Source organism: Choloepus didactylus, chromosome 3 (assembly GCF_015220235.1).
Source record: "Choloepus didactylus isolate mChoDid1 chromosome 3, mChoDid1.pri, whole genome shotgun sequence".
NCBI classification, from domain to species: Eukaryota; Metazoa; Chordata; class Mammalia; order Pilosa; family Megalonychidae; genus Choloepus; species Choloepus didactylus.
The window spans coordinates 222,641,245-222,659,399 of record NC_051309.1 but is presented as its reverse complement, the minus strand read 5'-3'; the positions used below and the strand labels follow the sequence as shown (position 1 = coordinate 222,659,399).

At 37.7% G+C, this 18,155-nt stretch overlaps 2 protein-coding genes across 4 annotated transcripts in view; one reads left to right on the top strand and one right to left on the bottom strand.

Annotated features, from left to right (window-relative positions):
* The window catches only part of PLPP5 (phospholipid phosphatase 5), a 31,415-nt gene extending 19,588 nt beyond the window's left edge, over positions 1-11,827 (top strand). The window contains exon 8 of one of the 2 annotated variants that reach the window (XR_005216047.1): positions 11,638-11,759. Coding sequence is in view for 1 of the 2 variants with exons in the window: in XM_037831381.1 (XP_037687309.1) it covers positions 11,638-11,711 (74 nt within the window). In the remaining variant the exon portion in view is untranslated. Of the gene's footprint in view, positions 1-11,637 lie in introns of both variants that reach the window. The other variant, XM_037831381.1, reaches the window with a different exon arrangement.
* The window catches only part of DDHD2 (DDHD domain containing 2), a 38,834-nt gene that overhangs the window by 2,666 nt on the left and 18,013 nt on the right, over positions 1-18,155 (bottom strand). For both annotated transcript variants that reach the window (XM_037831378.1, XM_037831379.1), the window contains exons 11-17: positions 16,617-16,712; positions 15,497-15,625; positions 15,236-15,391; positions 14,854-14,956; positions 14,557-14,727; positions 13,744-13,906; positions 67-174 (exon numbers count right to left, since the gene is read on the bottom strand). In XM_037831378.1, the coding sequence (XP_037687306.1) occupies positions 93-174; positions 13,744-13,906; positions 14,557-14,727; positions 14,854-14,956; positions 15,236-15,391; positions 15,497-15,625; positions 16,617-16,712 (900 nt within the window). In that variant the 3' untranslated portion in view covers positions 67-92. The remainder of the gene's footprint in view (positions 1-66; positions 175-13,743; positions 13,907-14,556; positions 14,728-14,853; positions 14,957-15,235; positions 15,392-15,496; positions 15,626-16,616; positions 16,713-18,155) is intronic.

Below are 18,155 nucleotides of genomic sequence, written 5' to 3'. Positions count from 1 at the left end.
TCTGTAGTTCTTTAGTACATGTTAATATGTTAAGAATATTCTGGGCTTGTGACATTTAAAACTCACATTAAGCAGCCATTGATGGGTCATTTTTACTGTAAAGGCTGATCAAGGAAGATACCCTGGGTTTGGTAGATTTCTTTGAGGACCAGCAGTACTGTATCTTCAGACTCCCTGTAAATGGAAAAGATTATGATGAAAAAAGGAGGAACTTATGGATGCTTTACATATATTTATCTTATTTAACTCACACAATGATCTTGGAAGGTTTTTTTTTTTTTTACTACTGCAAAAACATCAGACTCAGAGACAATTGGTTTGGAGGGTGACCTACTGGCAAAGAACTCTGGCATTCTGCCTAGTAATATAAAAAAGCTATTAGGAGGAGGCGGGGCAAGATGGCAGACTGGTGAGCTGTATGTTTTAGTTACTCCTCCAGGAAAGTAGGTAAAAAGCCAGGAACTGCGTGGACTGGACACCACAGAGCAATCTGTCTTTGGGCATACTTCATACAACACTCATGAAAACGTGGAACTGCTGAGATCAGCGAAATCTGTAAGTTTTTGCGGCCAGGGGACCCGCGCCCCTCCCTGCCAGGCTCAGTCCCGGGGGAGGAGGGGCTGTCAGCTCCAGGAAGGAGAAGGGAGAATTGCAGTGGCTGCTCTTACCGGAAACTCATTCTACTGATTCAAACTCCAACCATAGATAGACTGAGGCCAGACACCAGAGACTCTGAGAGCAGCCAGCCCAGCAGAGAGGAGACAGGCATAGAAAAAAAACAACACGAAAAACTCCAAAATAAAAGCAGAGGATTTTTGGAGTTCTGGTGAACACAGAAAGGGGAAGGGCGGAGATCAGGCCTTGAGGCGCATATGCAAATCCCGAAGCAAGGCTGATCTCTCTGCCCTGGGCACTTTTCCTTAATGGCCCTGGTTGCTTTGTCTATTAGCATTTCAATAACCCATTAGATCTCTGAGGAGGGCCGTTTTTTTTTTTTTTTTTTTTTTTTAAATCCTTTTTGCTTTTTCTAAAACAATTACTCTAAGAAGCTCAATACAGAAAGCTTCAAAGAATTGAAATTTGGGCACATCAAGTCAAGAGCAGAACTAAGAGAGCTCTGAGACAAAAGGCAATAATCCAGTGGCTGAGAAAATTCACTAAACAACACAACTTCGCAAGAAAAGGGGGGTGTCCGCTCACAGCCACCATCCTGGTGGACAGGAAACACTCCTGCCCATCGCCAGCCCCATAGCCCAGAGCTGCCCCAGACAACCCAGTGTGACGGAAGTGCTTCAAATAACAGGCACACACCACAAAACTGGGCGTGGACATTAGCCTTCCCTGCAACCTCAGCTGAATGTCCCAGAGCTGGGAAGGGGGAGCAGTGTGAATTAACAGAGCCCCATTCAGCCATCATTTGAGCAGACTGGGAGCCTCCCAACACAGCCCAGCAGCCCATAACTGCCCTGGGGGGACGGCATTCACCTGCGACATAGCACAGTCATCCCTCAACAGAGGACCCGGGGTGCACAGCCTGGAAGAGGGGCCCACTTGCAAGTCTCAGGAGCCATACGCCAATACCAAAGACTTGTGGGTCAGTGGCAGAGACAAACTGTGGCAGGACTGAACTGAAGGATTAGACTATTGCAGTAGCTTTAAAACTCTAGGATCATCAGGGAGATTTGATTGTTAGGGCCACCCCCCCTCCCCGACTGCCCAGAAACACGCCCCATATACAGGGCAGGCAACACCAACTACACACGCAAGCTTGGGACACCAATTGGGCCCCACAAGACTCACTCCCCCACTCACCAAAAAGGCTAAGCAGGGGAGATCGGGCTTGTGGAGAACAGGTGGCTCGTGGACGCCACCTGCTGGTTAGTTAGAGAAAGTGTACTCCACGAAGCTGTAGATCTGATAAATTAGAGATAAGGACTTCAACTGGTCTACAAACCCTAAAAGAACCCTATCAAGGTCAGCAAATGCCACGAGGCCAAAAACAACAGAAAATTATAAAGCATATGAAAAAACCAGACGATATGGATAACCCAAGCCCAAGCACCCAAATCAAAAGACCAGAAGAGACACACCTAGAGCAGCTACTCAAAGAACTAAAGATGAACAATGAGACCCTAGTACGGGATATGAAGGAAATCAAGAAGACCCTAGAAGAGCATAAAGAAGACATTGCAAGACTAAATAAAAAAATGGATGATCTTATGGAAATTAAAGAAACTGTTGACCAAATTAAAAAGATTCTGGACACTCATAGTACAAGACTAGAGGAAGTTGAACAACGAATCAGTGACCTGGAAGATGACAGAATGGAAAATGAAAACATAAAAGAAAGAATGGGGAAAAAAATTGAAAAACTCGAAATGGACCTCAGGGATATGATAGATAATATGAAACGTCCGAATATAAGACTCATTGGTGTCCCAGAAGGGGAAGAAAAGGGTAAAGGTCTAGGAAGAGTATTCAAAGAAATTGTTGGGGAAAACTTCCCAAATCTTCTAAACAACATAAATACACAAATCATAAATGCTCAGCGAACTCCAAATAGAATAAATCCAAAAAAACCCACTCCGAGACATATACTGATCACACTGTCAAACATAGAAGAGAAGGAGCAAGTTCTGAAAGCAGCAAGAGAAAAGCAATTCACCACATACAAAGGAAACAGCATAAGACTAAGTAGTGACTACTCAGCAGCCACCATGGAGGCGAGAAGGCAGTGGCACGATATATTTAAAATTCTGAGTGAGAGGAATTTCCAGCCAAGAATACTTTATCCAGCAAAGCTCTCCTTCAAATTTGAGGGAGAGCTTAAATTTTTCACAGACAAAGAAATGCTGAGAGAATTTGCTAACAAGAGACCTGCCGTACTGGACATACTAAAGGGAGCCCTACAGACAGAGAAACAAAGACAGGACAGAGAGACTTGGAGAAAGGTTCAGTACTAAAGAGATTCGGTATGGGTACAATAAAGGATATTAATAGAGAGAGGGAAAAATATGGCAAACATAATCCAAAGGATAAGATGGCCGATTCAAGAAATGCCTTCACGGTTTTAACGTTGAATGTAAATGGATTAAACTCCCCAATTAAAAGATATAGATTCGCAGAATGGATCAAAAAAAATGAACCATCAATATGTTGCATACAAGAGACTCATCTTAGACACAGGGACACAAAGAAACTGAAAGTGAAAGGATGGAAAAAAATATTTCATGCAAGCTACAGCCAAAAGAAAGCAGGTGTAGCAATATTAATCTCAGATAAAATAGACTTCAAATGCAGGGATGTTTTGAGAGACAAAGAAGGCCACTACATACTAATAAAAGGGGCAATTCAGCAAGAAGAAATAACAATCGTAAATGTCTATGCACCCAATCAAGGTGCCACAAAATACATGAGAGAAACATTGGCAAAACTAAAGGAAGCAATTGATGTTTCCACAATAATTGTGGGAGACTTCAACACATCACTCTCTCCTATAGATAGATCAACCAGACAGAAGACCAATAAGGAAATTGAAAACCTAAACAATCTGATAAATGAATTAGATTTAACAGACATCTACAGGACATTACATCCCAAATCAACAGGATACACATACTTTTCTAGTGCTCACGGAACTTTCTCCAGAATAGATCATATGCTGGGACATAAAACAAGCCTCAATAAATTTAAAAAGATTGAAATTATTCAAAGCACATTCTCTGACCACAATGGAATACAATTAGAAGTCAATAACCATCAGAGACTTAGAAAATTCACAAATACCTGGAGGTTAAACAACACACTCCTAAACAATCAGTGGGTTAAAGAAGAAATAGCAAGAGAAATTGCTAAATATATAGAGACGAATGAAAATGAGAACACAACATACCAAAACCTATGGGATGCAGCAAAAGCAGTGCTGAGGGGGAAATTTATAGCACTAAACGCATATATTAAAAAGGAAGAAAGAGCCAAAATCAAAGAACTAATGGATCAACTGAAGAAGCTAGAAAATGAACAGCAAACCAATCCTAAACCAAGTACAAGAAAAGAAATAACAAGGATTAAAGCAGAAATAAATGAAATAGACAACAAAAAAACAATAGAAAGGATAAATATCACCAAAAGTTGGTTCTTTGAGAAGATCAACAAGATTGACAAGCCCCTAGCTAGACTGACAAAATCAAAAAGAGAGAAGACCCATATAAACAAAATAATGAATGAAAAAGGTGACATAACTGCAGATCCTGAAGAAATTAAAAAAATTATAAGAGGATATTATGAACAACTGTATGGCAACAAACTGGATAATGTAGAAGAAATGGACAATTTCCTGGAAACATATGAACAACCTAGACTGACCAGAGAAGAAATAGAAGACCTCAACCAACCCATCACAAGCAAAGAGATCCAATCAGTCATCAAAAATCTTTCCACAAATAAATGCCCAGGGCCAGATGGCGTCACAGGGGAATTCTACCAAACTTTCCAGAAAGAACTGACACCAATCTTACTCAAACTCTTTCAAAACATTGAAAAAAATGGAACACTACCTAATTCATTTTATGAAGCTAACATCAATCTAATACCAAAACCAGGCAAAGATGCTACAAAAAAGGAAAACTACCGGCCAATCTCCCTAATGAATATAGATGCAAAAATCCTCAACAAAATACTTGCAAATCGAATCCAAAGACACATTAAAAAAATCATACACCATGACCAAGTGGGGTTCATTCCAGGCATGCAAGGATGGTTCAACATAAGAAAAACAATCAATGTATTACTACACATTAAAAACTCGAAAGGGAAAAATCAATTGATCATCTCAATAGATGCTGAAAAAGCATTTGACAAAATCCAACATCCGTTTTTGATAAAAACACTTCAAAAGGTAGGAATTGAAGGAAACTTCCTCAACATGATAAAGAGCATATATGAAAAACCCACAGCCAGCATAGTACTCAATGGTGAGAGACTGAAAGCCTTCCCTCTAAGATCAGGAACAAGACAAGGATGCCCGCTGTCACCACTGTTATTCAACATTGTGCTGGAAGTGCTAGCCAGGGCAATCCGGCAAGACAAAGAAATAAAAGGCATCCAAATTGGAAAAGAAGAAGTAAAACTGTCATTGTTTGCAGATGATATGATCTTATATCTAGAAAACCCTGAGAAATCAACGATACACCTACTAGAGCTAATAAACAAATTTAGCAAAGTAGCGGGATACAAGATTAATGCACATAAGTCAGTAATGTTTCTATATGCTAGAAATGAACAAACTGAAGAGACACTCAAGAAAAAGATACCATTTTCAATAGCAACTAAAAAAATCAAGTACCTAGGAATAAACTTAACCAAAGATGTAAAAGACCTATACAAAGAAAACTACATAACTCTACTAAAAGAAATAGAAGGGGACCTTAAAAGATGGAAAAATATTCCATGTTCATGGATAGGAAGGCTAAATGTCATTAAGATGTCAATTCTACCCAAACTCATCTACAGATTCAATGCAATCCCAATCAAAATTCCAACAACCTACTTTGCAGACTTGGAAAAGCTAGTTATCAAATTTATTTGGAAAGGGAAGATGCCTCGAATTGCTAAAGACACTTTAAAAAAGAAAAACGAAGTGGGAGGACTTACACTCCCTGACTTTGAAGCTTATTATAAAGCCACAGTTGCCAAAACAGCATGGTACTGGCACAAAGATAGACATATAGATCAATGGAATCGAATTGAGAATTCAGAGATAGACCCTCAGATCTATGGCCGACTGATCTTTGATAAGGCCCCCAAAGTCACCGAACTGAGCCATAATGGTCTTTTCAACAAATGGGGCTGGGAGAGTTGGATATCCATATCCAAAAGAATGAAAGAGGACCCCTACCTCACCCCCTACACAAAAATTAACTCAAAATGGACCAAAGATCTCAATATAAAAGAAAGTACCATTAAACTCCTAGAAGATAATGTAGGAAAACATCTTCAAGACCTTGTATTAGGAGGCCACTTCCTAGACTTTACACCCAAAGCACAAGCAACAAAAGAGAAAATAGATAAATGGGAACTCCTCAAGCTTAGAAGTTTCTGCACCTCAAAGGAATTTCTCAAAAAGGTAAAGAGGCAGCCAACTCAATGGGAAAAAATTTTTGGAAACCATGTATCTGACAAAAGACTGATATCTTGCATATACAAAGAAATCCTACAACTCAATGACAATAGTACAGACAGCCCAATTATAAAATGGGCAAAAGATATGAAAAGACAGTTCTCTGAAGAGGAAATACAAATGGCCAAGAAACACATGAAAAAATGTTCAGCTTCACTAGCTATTAGAGAGATGCAAATTAAGACCACAATGAGATACCATCTAACACCGGTTAGAATGGCTGCCATTAAACAAACAGGAAACTACAAATGCTGGAGGGGATGTGGAGAAATTGGAACTCTTATTCATTGTTGGTGGGACTGCGTAATGGTTCAGCCACTCTGGAAGTCAGTCTGGCAGTTCCTTAGAAAACTAGATATAGAGCTACCATTCGATCCAGCGATTGCACTTCTCGGGATATACCCGGAAGATCGGAAAGCAGTGACACGAACAGATATCTGCACGCCAATGTTCATAGCAGCATTATTCACAATTGCCAAGAGATGGAAACAACCCAAATGTCCTTCAACAGATGAGTGGATAAATAAAATGTGGTATATACACACGATGGAATACTACGCGGCAGTAAGAAGGAACGATCTGGTGAAACATATGACAACATGGATGAACCTTGAAGACATAATGCTGAGCGAAATAAGCCAGGCACAAAAAGAGAAATATTATATGCTACCACTAATGTGAACTTTGAAAAATGTAAAACAAATGGTTTATAATGTAGAATGTAGGGGAACTAGCAGTAGAGAGCAATTAAGGAAGGGGGAACAATAATCCAAGAAGAACAGATAAGCTATTTAACGTTCTGGGGATGCCCAGAAATGACTATGGTCTGTTAATTTCTGATGGATGTAGTAGGAACAAGTTCACTGAAATGTTGCTATAGTATGTAACTTTCTTGGGGTAAAGTAGGAACATGTTGGAAGTTAAGCAGTTATCTTAGGTTAGTTGTCTTTTTCTTACTCCCTTGCTATGGTCTCTTTGAAATGTTCTTTTATTGTATGTTTGTTTTCTTTTTAACTTTTTTTTTCATACAGTTGATTTGAAAAAAGAAGGGAAAGTTAAAAAAAAAAAAAAAAAAGAAAAAAGACAAACAAGGGAAAAAAAAAAAAAAAAAAAAAAACGATGTAGTGCCCCCTTGAGGAGCCTGTGGAGAATGCAGGGGTATTCGCCTACCCCACCTCCATGGTTGCTAACATGACCACAGACATAGGGGACTGGTGGTTTGATGGGTTGAGCCCTCTACCATAAGTTTTACCCTTGGGAAGACGGTTGCTGCAAAGGAGAGGCTAGGCCTCCCTGTATTTGTGCCTAAGAGTCTCCTCCTGAATGCCTCTTTGTTGCTCGGATGTGGCCCTCTCTCTCTGGCTAAGCCAACTTGAAAGGTGAAATCACTGCCCTCCCCCCTGCGTGGGATCAGACACCCAGGGAAGTGAATCTCCCTGGCGGCGTGGAATATGACTCCCGGCGAGGAATGTGGACCCGGCATCGTGGGATGGAGAACATCTTCTTGACCAAAAGGGGGATGTGAAAGGAAATGAAATAAGCTTCAGTGGCAGAGAGATTCCAAAACGAGCCGAGAGATCACTCTGGTGGGCACTCTTACGCACACTTTAGACAACCTTTTTTAGGTTCTAAAGAATTGGGGTAGCTGGTGGTGGATACCTGAAACTATTAAACTACAACCCAGAACCCATGAATCTCGAAGACAGTTGTATAAAAATGTAGCTTATGAGGGGTGACAGTGGGATTGGGAATGCCATAAGGACCAAACTCCACTTTGTCTAGTTTATGGATCGATGTGTAGAAAAGTAGGGGAAGCAAACAAACAGACAAAGGTACCTAGTGTTCTTTTTTACTTCAATTGCTCTTTTTCACTCTAATTATTATTCTTGTTATTTTTGTGTGTGTGCTAATGAACGTGTCAGGGATTGATTTAGGTGATGAATGTACAACTATGTAATGGTACTGTAAACAATCGAAAGTACAATTTGTTTTGTATGACTGCGTGGTATGTGAATATATCTCAATAAAATGATGATTAAAAAAAAATAAAAAATAAAAAATAAATAAAACTAAAAAAAAAAAAAAAAAAAAGCTATTAGAAGATGACCAAGAACTGTTCCTTTTTCACAGATCTCATCCTAAGAATGAACGAGTTATCTGGTTGGTCACTTTAATTTTTAAAATGTTATTATTTTGAAAAGGCAGTAATAAATCATATGGTTCAAAATTCAAATGATAAAAAGGGCATAAAAATAAATAATTTCCCACCTACTTGTTTCTTAACCACCAGTTCCCATTTCTGACAACCAATGTTACAAATTTCTCTTGCATCTTCCAGATATTATTCTGTGCAGGTGCAAGCAATTACTTATATGCAGTTCATAACAAAATTTGTTAATAATATTCATGTAGGGTTGCCTTAAAGATGTACAGTACAAACATTCCTCTGGATCTGTGGTTTAACACTTTTTGAGTCATGGGTTCCCCCTTTGAGAATCTAATGAAACCTACAGATTTCTCCCTAGAAAAATCACATAAGCATATGTACCCAGAATTATAAACAGGATTTCACTGGATTAATAAGACTCTCCCTGCCCCTCCACAATTCCATACACAGACCCTCAGGTTAAGAAACTCCTATACCAACAAGTGAGGATTCGCTCTACTAGATATCAAAACATGTTATAAAGCCTTAATAATAAAATGGTGTGATCCTGGTACATAAATAGATAGATCAGTAGAAAAGAATAGGAAGCTCAGAAATAGTCCCAGATATATACAGGAATTTAGTATATGATAAGTTGGAGTTTCTAATCAATTGATGTGTTGAGATAACTGCATAGCCATCCAGAAAAATGTAAGTTGGCTCAATCTATGACTTATAACTGAAGAAAATCAACACACATAAAAATGAAACTAGACGGTATTAGAATAAACTGGGTTATCTGGAGAGCAAGCAATATCTTTCTATGTATGACACAAATTCCAAGAGCCAAAAAGGAAAGATCAAATTTGACTACATAAAAATTAAAATTTTCTACATAACAAAAACAAAGGCAATGTCAAAAGACAAACTAGGGAAAAAGTGTTTGCAACTCATATCACAGACTAGTTCAATAAGAAAAAGACTAACATATAAAAGGGAATAAACTCCCAGAAAAGGAAATAAAAAATGGCCCTTAAGGATATGTCAAGATACTCAACCTCCTCATAGGAGGAATGCAATTTAAAACTATAGTGTACACTGAAAACTACAAAGCATTACTGAGAGAAATTAAAGACCACCTAAATACACTGAGTGACACCATGTTCATGGATCACAAGACTCAATACTAAGATGTCAATCCTCCCCAAAATGATCTATAGATAAAATCTATAGTCAAAATCCCAGCACACATTTTAGAAACTGAAATGCAAAGGACCTATAATTGCCCAAATACGAGGAACAAAGTTGGAGGATTCACACTACTTAATTTCAAGACTTATTAAGCTATAGTAATCAAGACAATATTTTAGCAACATAAACAGAATAGAAAGCCCAGAAATAAATACATATATGTATGGTCAATTGGTTTTCAACATGGTGTCAAGGCCATTTGGATAAACTTTTCAACAAATGATGCTAGATAAATTGGATAGCCTTACGCAGAACAGTGAACCTCAATCCTCACCTGACACCATATTCATAAATTAACTCACTCGAAATGACCAAACACTTAAAAGTAAGAGCTAAAACAAAATTCTAGAACACAGGAAAAATTGTACTGACTTAGATTTGGTAGAGATTTCTAAAATATGTCAAAAAGCACAAACATCAATAAGTTGGACTTCGTCAAATCAAAATCTTTTGCAAAGTTAAAAAAAAAAGTCACATCCTAGGATATATATGAAAAGGACTTATAACTAGAATATATAAAGAACTCGTAAAACTTGATAAGAACATAACAACACAATTTTATAAAATGGACAAAAAATTTGAGCAGACATTTCACCAAAGATATATGGATGGCAAATATACACATGAAAATTCACTAGACATCATTAGTCATTAGGGAAATGCAAATTAAAACCATAATGAGATATAACCCATTTAGAGTGGCTAAGAGTGAAAAAGACTAACCATACCAAGTGTTGCTGAGGATGTGAAGCAACTGAAACTGTCATACCCTGCCGGTGGGAAAATGGTTTGGCAGTGTTTTTTAAATAAAGATACCCTTACCATATGACACCCAGCCATACCATTACTAGGCATTTACCCAAGCAAAATTAAAGAATATGTCCATACAAAGATCTGCACACAAATGTTCACAGCATCTTTATATGTAATAGCCCCAAACTGGAAATAACTGAGTGTCCATCAAGAAGTGAATGAACAACCAAATTATATTATATCCATAAAATAGAACACTACTGAGCACTAAAAAGGAAGAACTAGTGATATGTAGGACATTGGTGAATCTCATGATAATTACACTGAGTGAAAAAAGCCAGGTTGGGGTGAGCGGGGGGAGAAGAGTACATCCTGTATGATTCCATGTATATCAAAGTCATATGCACATTGATCTACAGTGACAAAAGCAGATTAGAGGTTTCCTGGGGATGGAGAGGAAGGGCAAAGAGAAAAACAGGGATTACAAAGGGTATAAGGAAACTTTTGGGAGTGATGGATATGTTTTTTAATTTGACTGATAGTTTCATAGGTATATACATGTCAAAACCCCAAATTTTTACTTTAAATATGTGCAGCTTATTGTACATCAATTATGCCTCAAAAAAAGCTTTATATATATATATTTTTAAAACCACAGAAAGGGACAATTTTTCACCCAACAAACTAGGGGAGATTTAAAAAGTTGATGAACTGTGTTGGAAAAGCTGTGGGGAAACATTCTTATACATTCCTGATGACAATATAAAAGAGCACAACCTCTATTTGGCAATATCTATCAAATATTACAAACACATATACCCTTTGGGCCAGCAATTCTAAGTATTTACCTTACAGATATACTCATGAATGAAGGGAAATGACATGAACAAGGTGTATAAAGAACAAAAGGTTAGAAACCCAATTGTTCATTAATAGAGGACTGGTTAAATAAATTATGGTACATCACAGTGGAATACCATGCAGCTAAAAATGAATGAGGAAATTCTTTATATACAATAGATTAAAAACTCCAACCAAGATAAATTAGTAGAAAAAGGCACAGAATAATGCCTATAATATGAAACTATGAATACTTTTAAAGGGGGAAATAATATATACACACACATATTATATATGCATAAAACATGTCTCTAGAAGAATATTTTTAAGAAACACATATTATTTGCCTATGGGGAGGGGACCTAGGTGGCAGAGAATGAAACGGAAAAGAAATTTTTCATTACATATCTTTCTTTGAATTTTGAACCATAGGAATGTACTGCCAACTCCAAAATTTTCTCTTTTTCAGATATTCTATCAAGTCAGATCAGCAGAGATCATTCTTGGACAGTATTATTTTGGCCCTTAAAAGCCTGCTTTTAGTTCCTTAGAAAACTAGATATAGAGTTACCCTCTGATCCAGCAGTTGCACTTCTCGGTATATACCCGGAAGATCTGAAAGCAGTGACACGAACAGATATCTGCACGCCAATGTTCAGAGCAGCATTATTCACAATTGCCAAGAGATGGAAACAACCCAAATGTTCTTCGACAGATGAGTGGATAAATAAAATGTGGTATATACACACAATGGAATACTACTTGGCAGTAAGAAGGAACGATGTCGTGAAACATATGATAAGATGGATGAACCTTGAAGACATAATGCTGAGTGAAATAAGCCAGGCACAAAAAGAGAAATATTATATGCTACCACTAATGTGAACATTTAAAAATGTAAAATAAATGGTTTATAATGTAGAATGTAGGAGTCCTAGCAATAGAGAGCAATTAGTGAAGAGGGAACGATAACCCAGGAAGAACAGATAAGCTATCATGGGTAAATCTAAAGTTCTGGGAATACCCAGGAATGACTGTTTTGTTAATTTCTGGTGGGTATGGTAGGAACAAGTTCACATAGAAATGTTGCTATATTAGGTTATGTTCTTGGGGTAAAGTAGGAACATGTTGGAAGTAGTTATTTTAGGTTAAAAAAAAAAAAAAGAATGCTTTCATTGACCTGCATTTTTTTTAATTCATTTTTATTGAGATATATTCACATACCATGCAGTCATACAAAGCATACAGTTGTTCACAGTACCATTATACAGTTGTGCATTCATTACCAAAATTAATTTTTGAACATTTCCATTACCACACACACACAAAAATAGTAAGAATAAAAATTAAAGTGAAAAAGAACAAATAAGTGAAAAAGAAAACTGGGTGTTTTTGTTGTTGTTTTGTTTTTTTTTTGCCCCCATTTTTCTACTCATCCATCCATACTCTGGACAAAGGGGAGTGTGGTCCATATGGCTTTCCCAATCACATTGTCACCCCTCATAAGCTACATTTTTATACAATCATCTTCAAGATTCATGGGTTCTGGGTTGTAGTTTCATAGTTTCAGGTATTTACTGCCAGCTACCCCAATCTGTTAGAACCTAAAAAGGGTTGTCTATATTGTGCATAAGAGTGCCCACTAGAGTGACCTCTTGGCTCCTTTGGGAATCTCTCTGCCACTGAAGCTTATTTCATTTCCTTTCACATCCCCCTTTTGGTACTGAGCCTCATTTTGACTTTATGTCATGTTTTCTATATTTATCATACAGAAATGCTGTTGATTACATCAAGTGATAATTCTTTTATCAGAATTCAACAGAAAAATTCTCTCAGGTCCCAGTACCAAGAAAAAACCAAGCACATGCACACATACAAGTGATTTCCCTGAATACTCATTTGTTTCCATCTTACAAAAACGCTGGATCTCATAACACACATTCCCCTTTTTGCTCTGCCTACTAGATAGCTCAACTGAATACATGGCCCACAACTTCTGGATCTTAAAAAAAAAAAAGCATCCACATTTTACACCCCTATTTATCCCTGACCCACATTATTTTCCAAGCTTTATTTTTTACATCAATTTCTTCAGTGATTAAGTTGTATTCTGTTATACTGTATAAATTTCAACACATAACATTAATCCATTCTACAATCCATCAGATAATTATATTTAGTAACAATTCTGATCTAGCTACTGTCAATGGTTTCAAATGGGTTCCTGAAAATACTTTTAGCAATAGTAATGTATGTTTGCCAGTTCATATGCACCATCCTGTCCACCACTGGCCAAAATGACACACTTTCAATACCAAGCTAAGTGAAGTCATGGTTACTGGCTTCATTAGCCCCATATGCTAATCAACTGCAAAATAAAAAAAAGTGTTTAAATCAGATTTCCTTAAATGACCATATGACTGTGTTATTTTGTATTTTGTAACTGTCTAAATGAGAAATCATTCTAATCCCAAAAAACATACACTGGCCTGTCTTCCTCTGTCCACATCTATCAAATACCTATGAAACAACTACATGAAAACCAGAAACAAAAACAAAAATAAATACCACCTACCAGTAGCAGAGATGACTTTGTAAAGCAAATAAATATTCATTAAAACTTTCAATGGGCTTCTCCTGTAGCACATAGTCAATTCGTTGGCCTCCATTCAGCATTCCCACATTGATGGGTGGGACTTCTTCTTTAACTGCCACAGAGGTCTCTTCTATGTTAACATCTGGATATGGAAGAACCATAAGAATCTAAAAGTTTTGACCCCCCAAGGTTGTTCTGTTGCTTTCCCTCAGACTCCAAATTTACTGAATGAGCTATTCTCTGTTCAGAGAGCTCCCTCCCATATTCCTCCTCTCCATCCTTTAAAGCTCCTTCTCAAATCACACTGTTTTGTCCAACTAACTCCCTTTCCTCATTTTGCTCAACTCATTACCTGTACCTTAAATGAAAACAGGGATGGAGCTCTTTAGGCATGTGAAAACTAAGGTAAAAGAATGCAATACTGATTGTGCACTAAGACAACAGTATCCAAGCTAAACCCCACCAAGGAAAATAGAACAGTTACCAAAGGGAGTTGACCTGACCCATGAATGTACACATTCCCTTTGTAGAAGCAAAGGCTTCGCACAGCAGGCTCTTATTACCTCCATGGTTCCAAAACAGGAACGTTTTAAAGCCTAGTGATCAGGTTCTCAGTTTCTTTTCACATTTTTCCTCACAAAATCTTTTCTTCCATAGTTTGTGGCTATTTGATGACAGGAAAGGCTGGCATTAGGACCCAGAGCATAGGTCCTATATAATAAAAAGGGGAAGCCAAGAAGGCCCTGGGAGAATAAGAACTCCACATCTGCCCTGATGCAGGAAATCACTGACCACTAGGCTTCTCTGAACTTGATTCAGGTTCTGTTTCCGTTTCTTCTACAGTTTCTGAAGCTTGTAAGGCCGGGTATGGTGCTCTGGTGAAAGACTTCCAGGCCATTCGCAGAGAACCTAGCAAGTTGTTCTTAAGGTCCATACTCATCCTGGTTAAGCCCTCTTTCAATTCTGAAACAAACATGAGTAATGTTCACAAAGAGTTGAGGCCCCACAGAGCTGAACAGGGTGAGTGAGATCCAGTCAGTCTGCACTGCCAGAAAGTCCAGAATTAGCAAGTTCTATATGCAGACTTACCTAAGTGCATCCGCTTCCTGCCTTTATGATGTGGAATTAGCATTGGCTCAAATTCCACTCCTGGGACCACCATTGGTTCAATCCTATAGGCCACAGGATCAAACTGCAGAGGAAAAGCAACAGCTAATTTTCACTGCTGAAGAAAAATAGACAGGCTTAGGCACTGTATACCTTAGGCAAGAGTAATTAAAAAATTATACATCCACTAAAAAAAGATACAGTTGTTTTCTGTCCTATCCTTTCCAGATCAATACAATTGTAAGTTATCTCATCACTACAGAATGGTATATAAAAAAGCAAGTCAACACAACAGAAAATCATATGCTCTTTACCAATAAACCTTAACATTTAGGTAAAATCACAAGAGTTGCATAATGCTTACAGGGTGATAAATATTGAAGAAACCTTTGCATGTTGGAAATTTGTAGTTGGGGTCAATTCTTTTAAGTCCTCGGACAGTAAGGAACATTCCAATGGGAGATCCAAAGGCAAAGAATATTTCTGGTTTGTAGATGAGCTGGGGGTATTTTACAGATACCTGAAAGAAGGAAATAAAAGCATCTCGTTAATAACAAAAGTCACATCTGTTCCTACCATACCAATAACAGGCAGTAAAATGACCAAAGTAAATTAGTATCATTACCTGCCCAATGCCAACATCCAGACATTCATCATTTTGAGTGTCATCAGTACTACTGTGGAACTCAGATTCTTTGGGGATGTCAGACACACTTGCCCCTGAAGCTGAATGCAGAGTTGATCTATTAACACCCTAAAGAACAGAAAATATTTCTGTGGAGCTATGTAGTAAAAATAGCCAAAGGATTATACAATTTTCTATTGGTTTGAAAGGATTGTTTGGAAAATTCTGAAATGGAAACCAATAATTCTAGGAAGAGTCCCTTAGAAAACAAGATAAAGCTGATGAAAACAATAGTTGCCTTAAATCATGAATTAATATCCCTACACACTCTAAAATATGAAAGTTTTACACAGCTAGTTGGGCAGCAGTTAAAAGTTTAGGTAACCATCATGAGAGAAAACAAGAGCAGAGCACCGTGGGAAGGAATATTGTGGATTGCTAAGGAATTCTGAGAAGCGCTGTGCTTTTGATGTGAATACTGAGCCAAGAACAGAAGCCTTTAGTAAGAACTGAGTCACCTACTAAAGAATTGGAAAAGAATTACTACTAAGATATGGAAAGGTACTCAGTGGCCAAGAACAATAAAAACTGAATGGTAGAAAGCATGCTACAATATGGATAAGCCTTGAAAGCATTATGATTCTGTTTATATGAAATGTCCAGAATAGGTAAATCCATAGAAACAGAAAATAAATTAGTGGATAACAAGGGTTGGGGGAAGGGAAGAATGGGGAGCACCTACTAATGGTACAGGGTTTCATTCTAGGGTGATGGAAATGTTCTGGAATTACATAGTGGTAATATACTAGATAGTGAAAACACTAGAATATACTAGGAACAACTGAATTATATACTTTAAAAGGGCAGATTTTATGGTAATGAAGTGAATTTTTAATCTTAAAAAAAAAAAGGAAAAAACTGAATGGTAGAAGTCCAAGGGAGACAAGATACTGATGCTAACAACATTTTTAAGGATATGGATATCTGATTTCTAAAAAGAGAGCCAAAGACCATTTGACAAAACTACTTACCACCCAGGAGTAAATACCCCACAAACCACTGGGATATACAAGGTATGTCAAAGGATTGTTTAGTCCAACAAGCTACATGAGGCACATACCTTTGAATTTTTTCTGGTCCTAAAATAGTTTAATATCTTCTTTCTTGGTCCTAAGGGAATTCCCATTTCCTGAAGATCTTTGTCTGTACATAAAGCCTAGGCATAGAAAAACAAATATCTTTCTTACTTCTAAACAAAATAAAATCAATTAAATATCCTGTCATGTAAGAGTAAAAAGACCTAGGCACTCTGTTGTTCTTTGCTTCATAATGCTCTGGTTCCCTAGTGGTACATCATTAATAACTTTGAGAAGAAAAAGACTATTTTATTCATAAAAGAGTCTAAAGAGGAATTAAAGAGAATTAATACTACAGCACCAATGCTATAACAATGTAGATAACACTGCTATTATTTTTTTAAAAAATAAACTAGAGAAGTGGATATATAATGACCTCAAGATAGAAAAATCCTCTTTGATTTCCATCTGCACTGTGCCAGTTTGAATGTATTATGTCCCCCAAACGCCATTATCTTTGATGCAATCTTGTGTGGGCAGACATATTGGTGGTGATTAGATTTTGGAATCCTTTGGGTGTTTCCATGAAGAAGTGATTCAATCAAACTGTGGACAAGATGGTTGGATAACTTCCATGGAGGTGTTGCCTCACCCATTCAGGATGGGTCTGAATTAAATTACTGGAGCACTAAATAAGCTCAGACAGAAGGAGCGGGCTTGCTACAGCCAAGAGGGACACTTTGAAGAACGCACAGAAGCTGAGAGAGTAGCTGCAGATGAGAGACAGTTTGAAGATGGCCACTGAAAAGGAGACTCTTTCTCTGGAGAAGCTAAGAGAGGACAAACACTCCAAGAGCAACTGAGAGTGACATTTTGAAGAGGAGCTGTGGCCTAGAGAGGAACGTCCCGGGAGAAAGCCATTTTGAAATCAGAACTCCAGAGCAGACGCCAGCCACGTGCCTTCCCAGCTAACAGAGATTTTCCAGACACCATTGGCCATCCTCCAGTAAAGGTACCCTTTGTTGATGGACACTTTATGGCCTTAAGACTGTAACTTTGTAACCAAATAAACCCCCTTTTATAAAAGCCAATCCATTTCTGGTGTTTTGCATTCTGGCAGCATTAGTAAACTAGAACACACACTAAAAAGACAGATACAGTATTCCTGAGAGAGATTATATTCCTACTCCTATTCAGAATGCCCAGTTCTCAACAAAAAAATCCCAAAACACACAAAGAAAGAGGAAAGTATGGCCCATTCACAGGAAAAAAAGCTGAGAGAACTCATTACCAGAAGGCCTGCCCTACAACAATTTCCTAAAGAGAGTCCTTAAGGCTGAAATAAAAGGACATTAGACAGTAACTCAAAGTCGTAAGAAGAAATAAAAAACACTGGTAAAGGTGACTGCACAGGTAAATATAAAATCCTGTACTTTAGGTTTGTAACTCCTTCTCCCCATCCCCTATATGACTTAACAGGCAAATATGTAAAAAAATATTTAAAATCCATGTAATCTGAGACAATAACAATATAAGGAAGGAGGGACAGAGCTGTCTAGGAGTACAGAGTATGAATACCACTA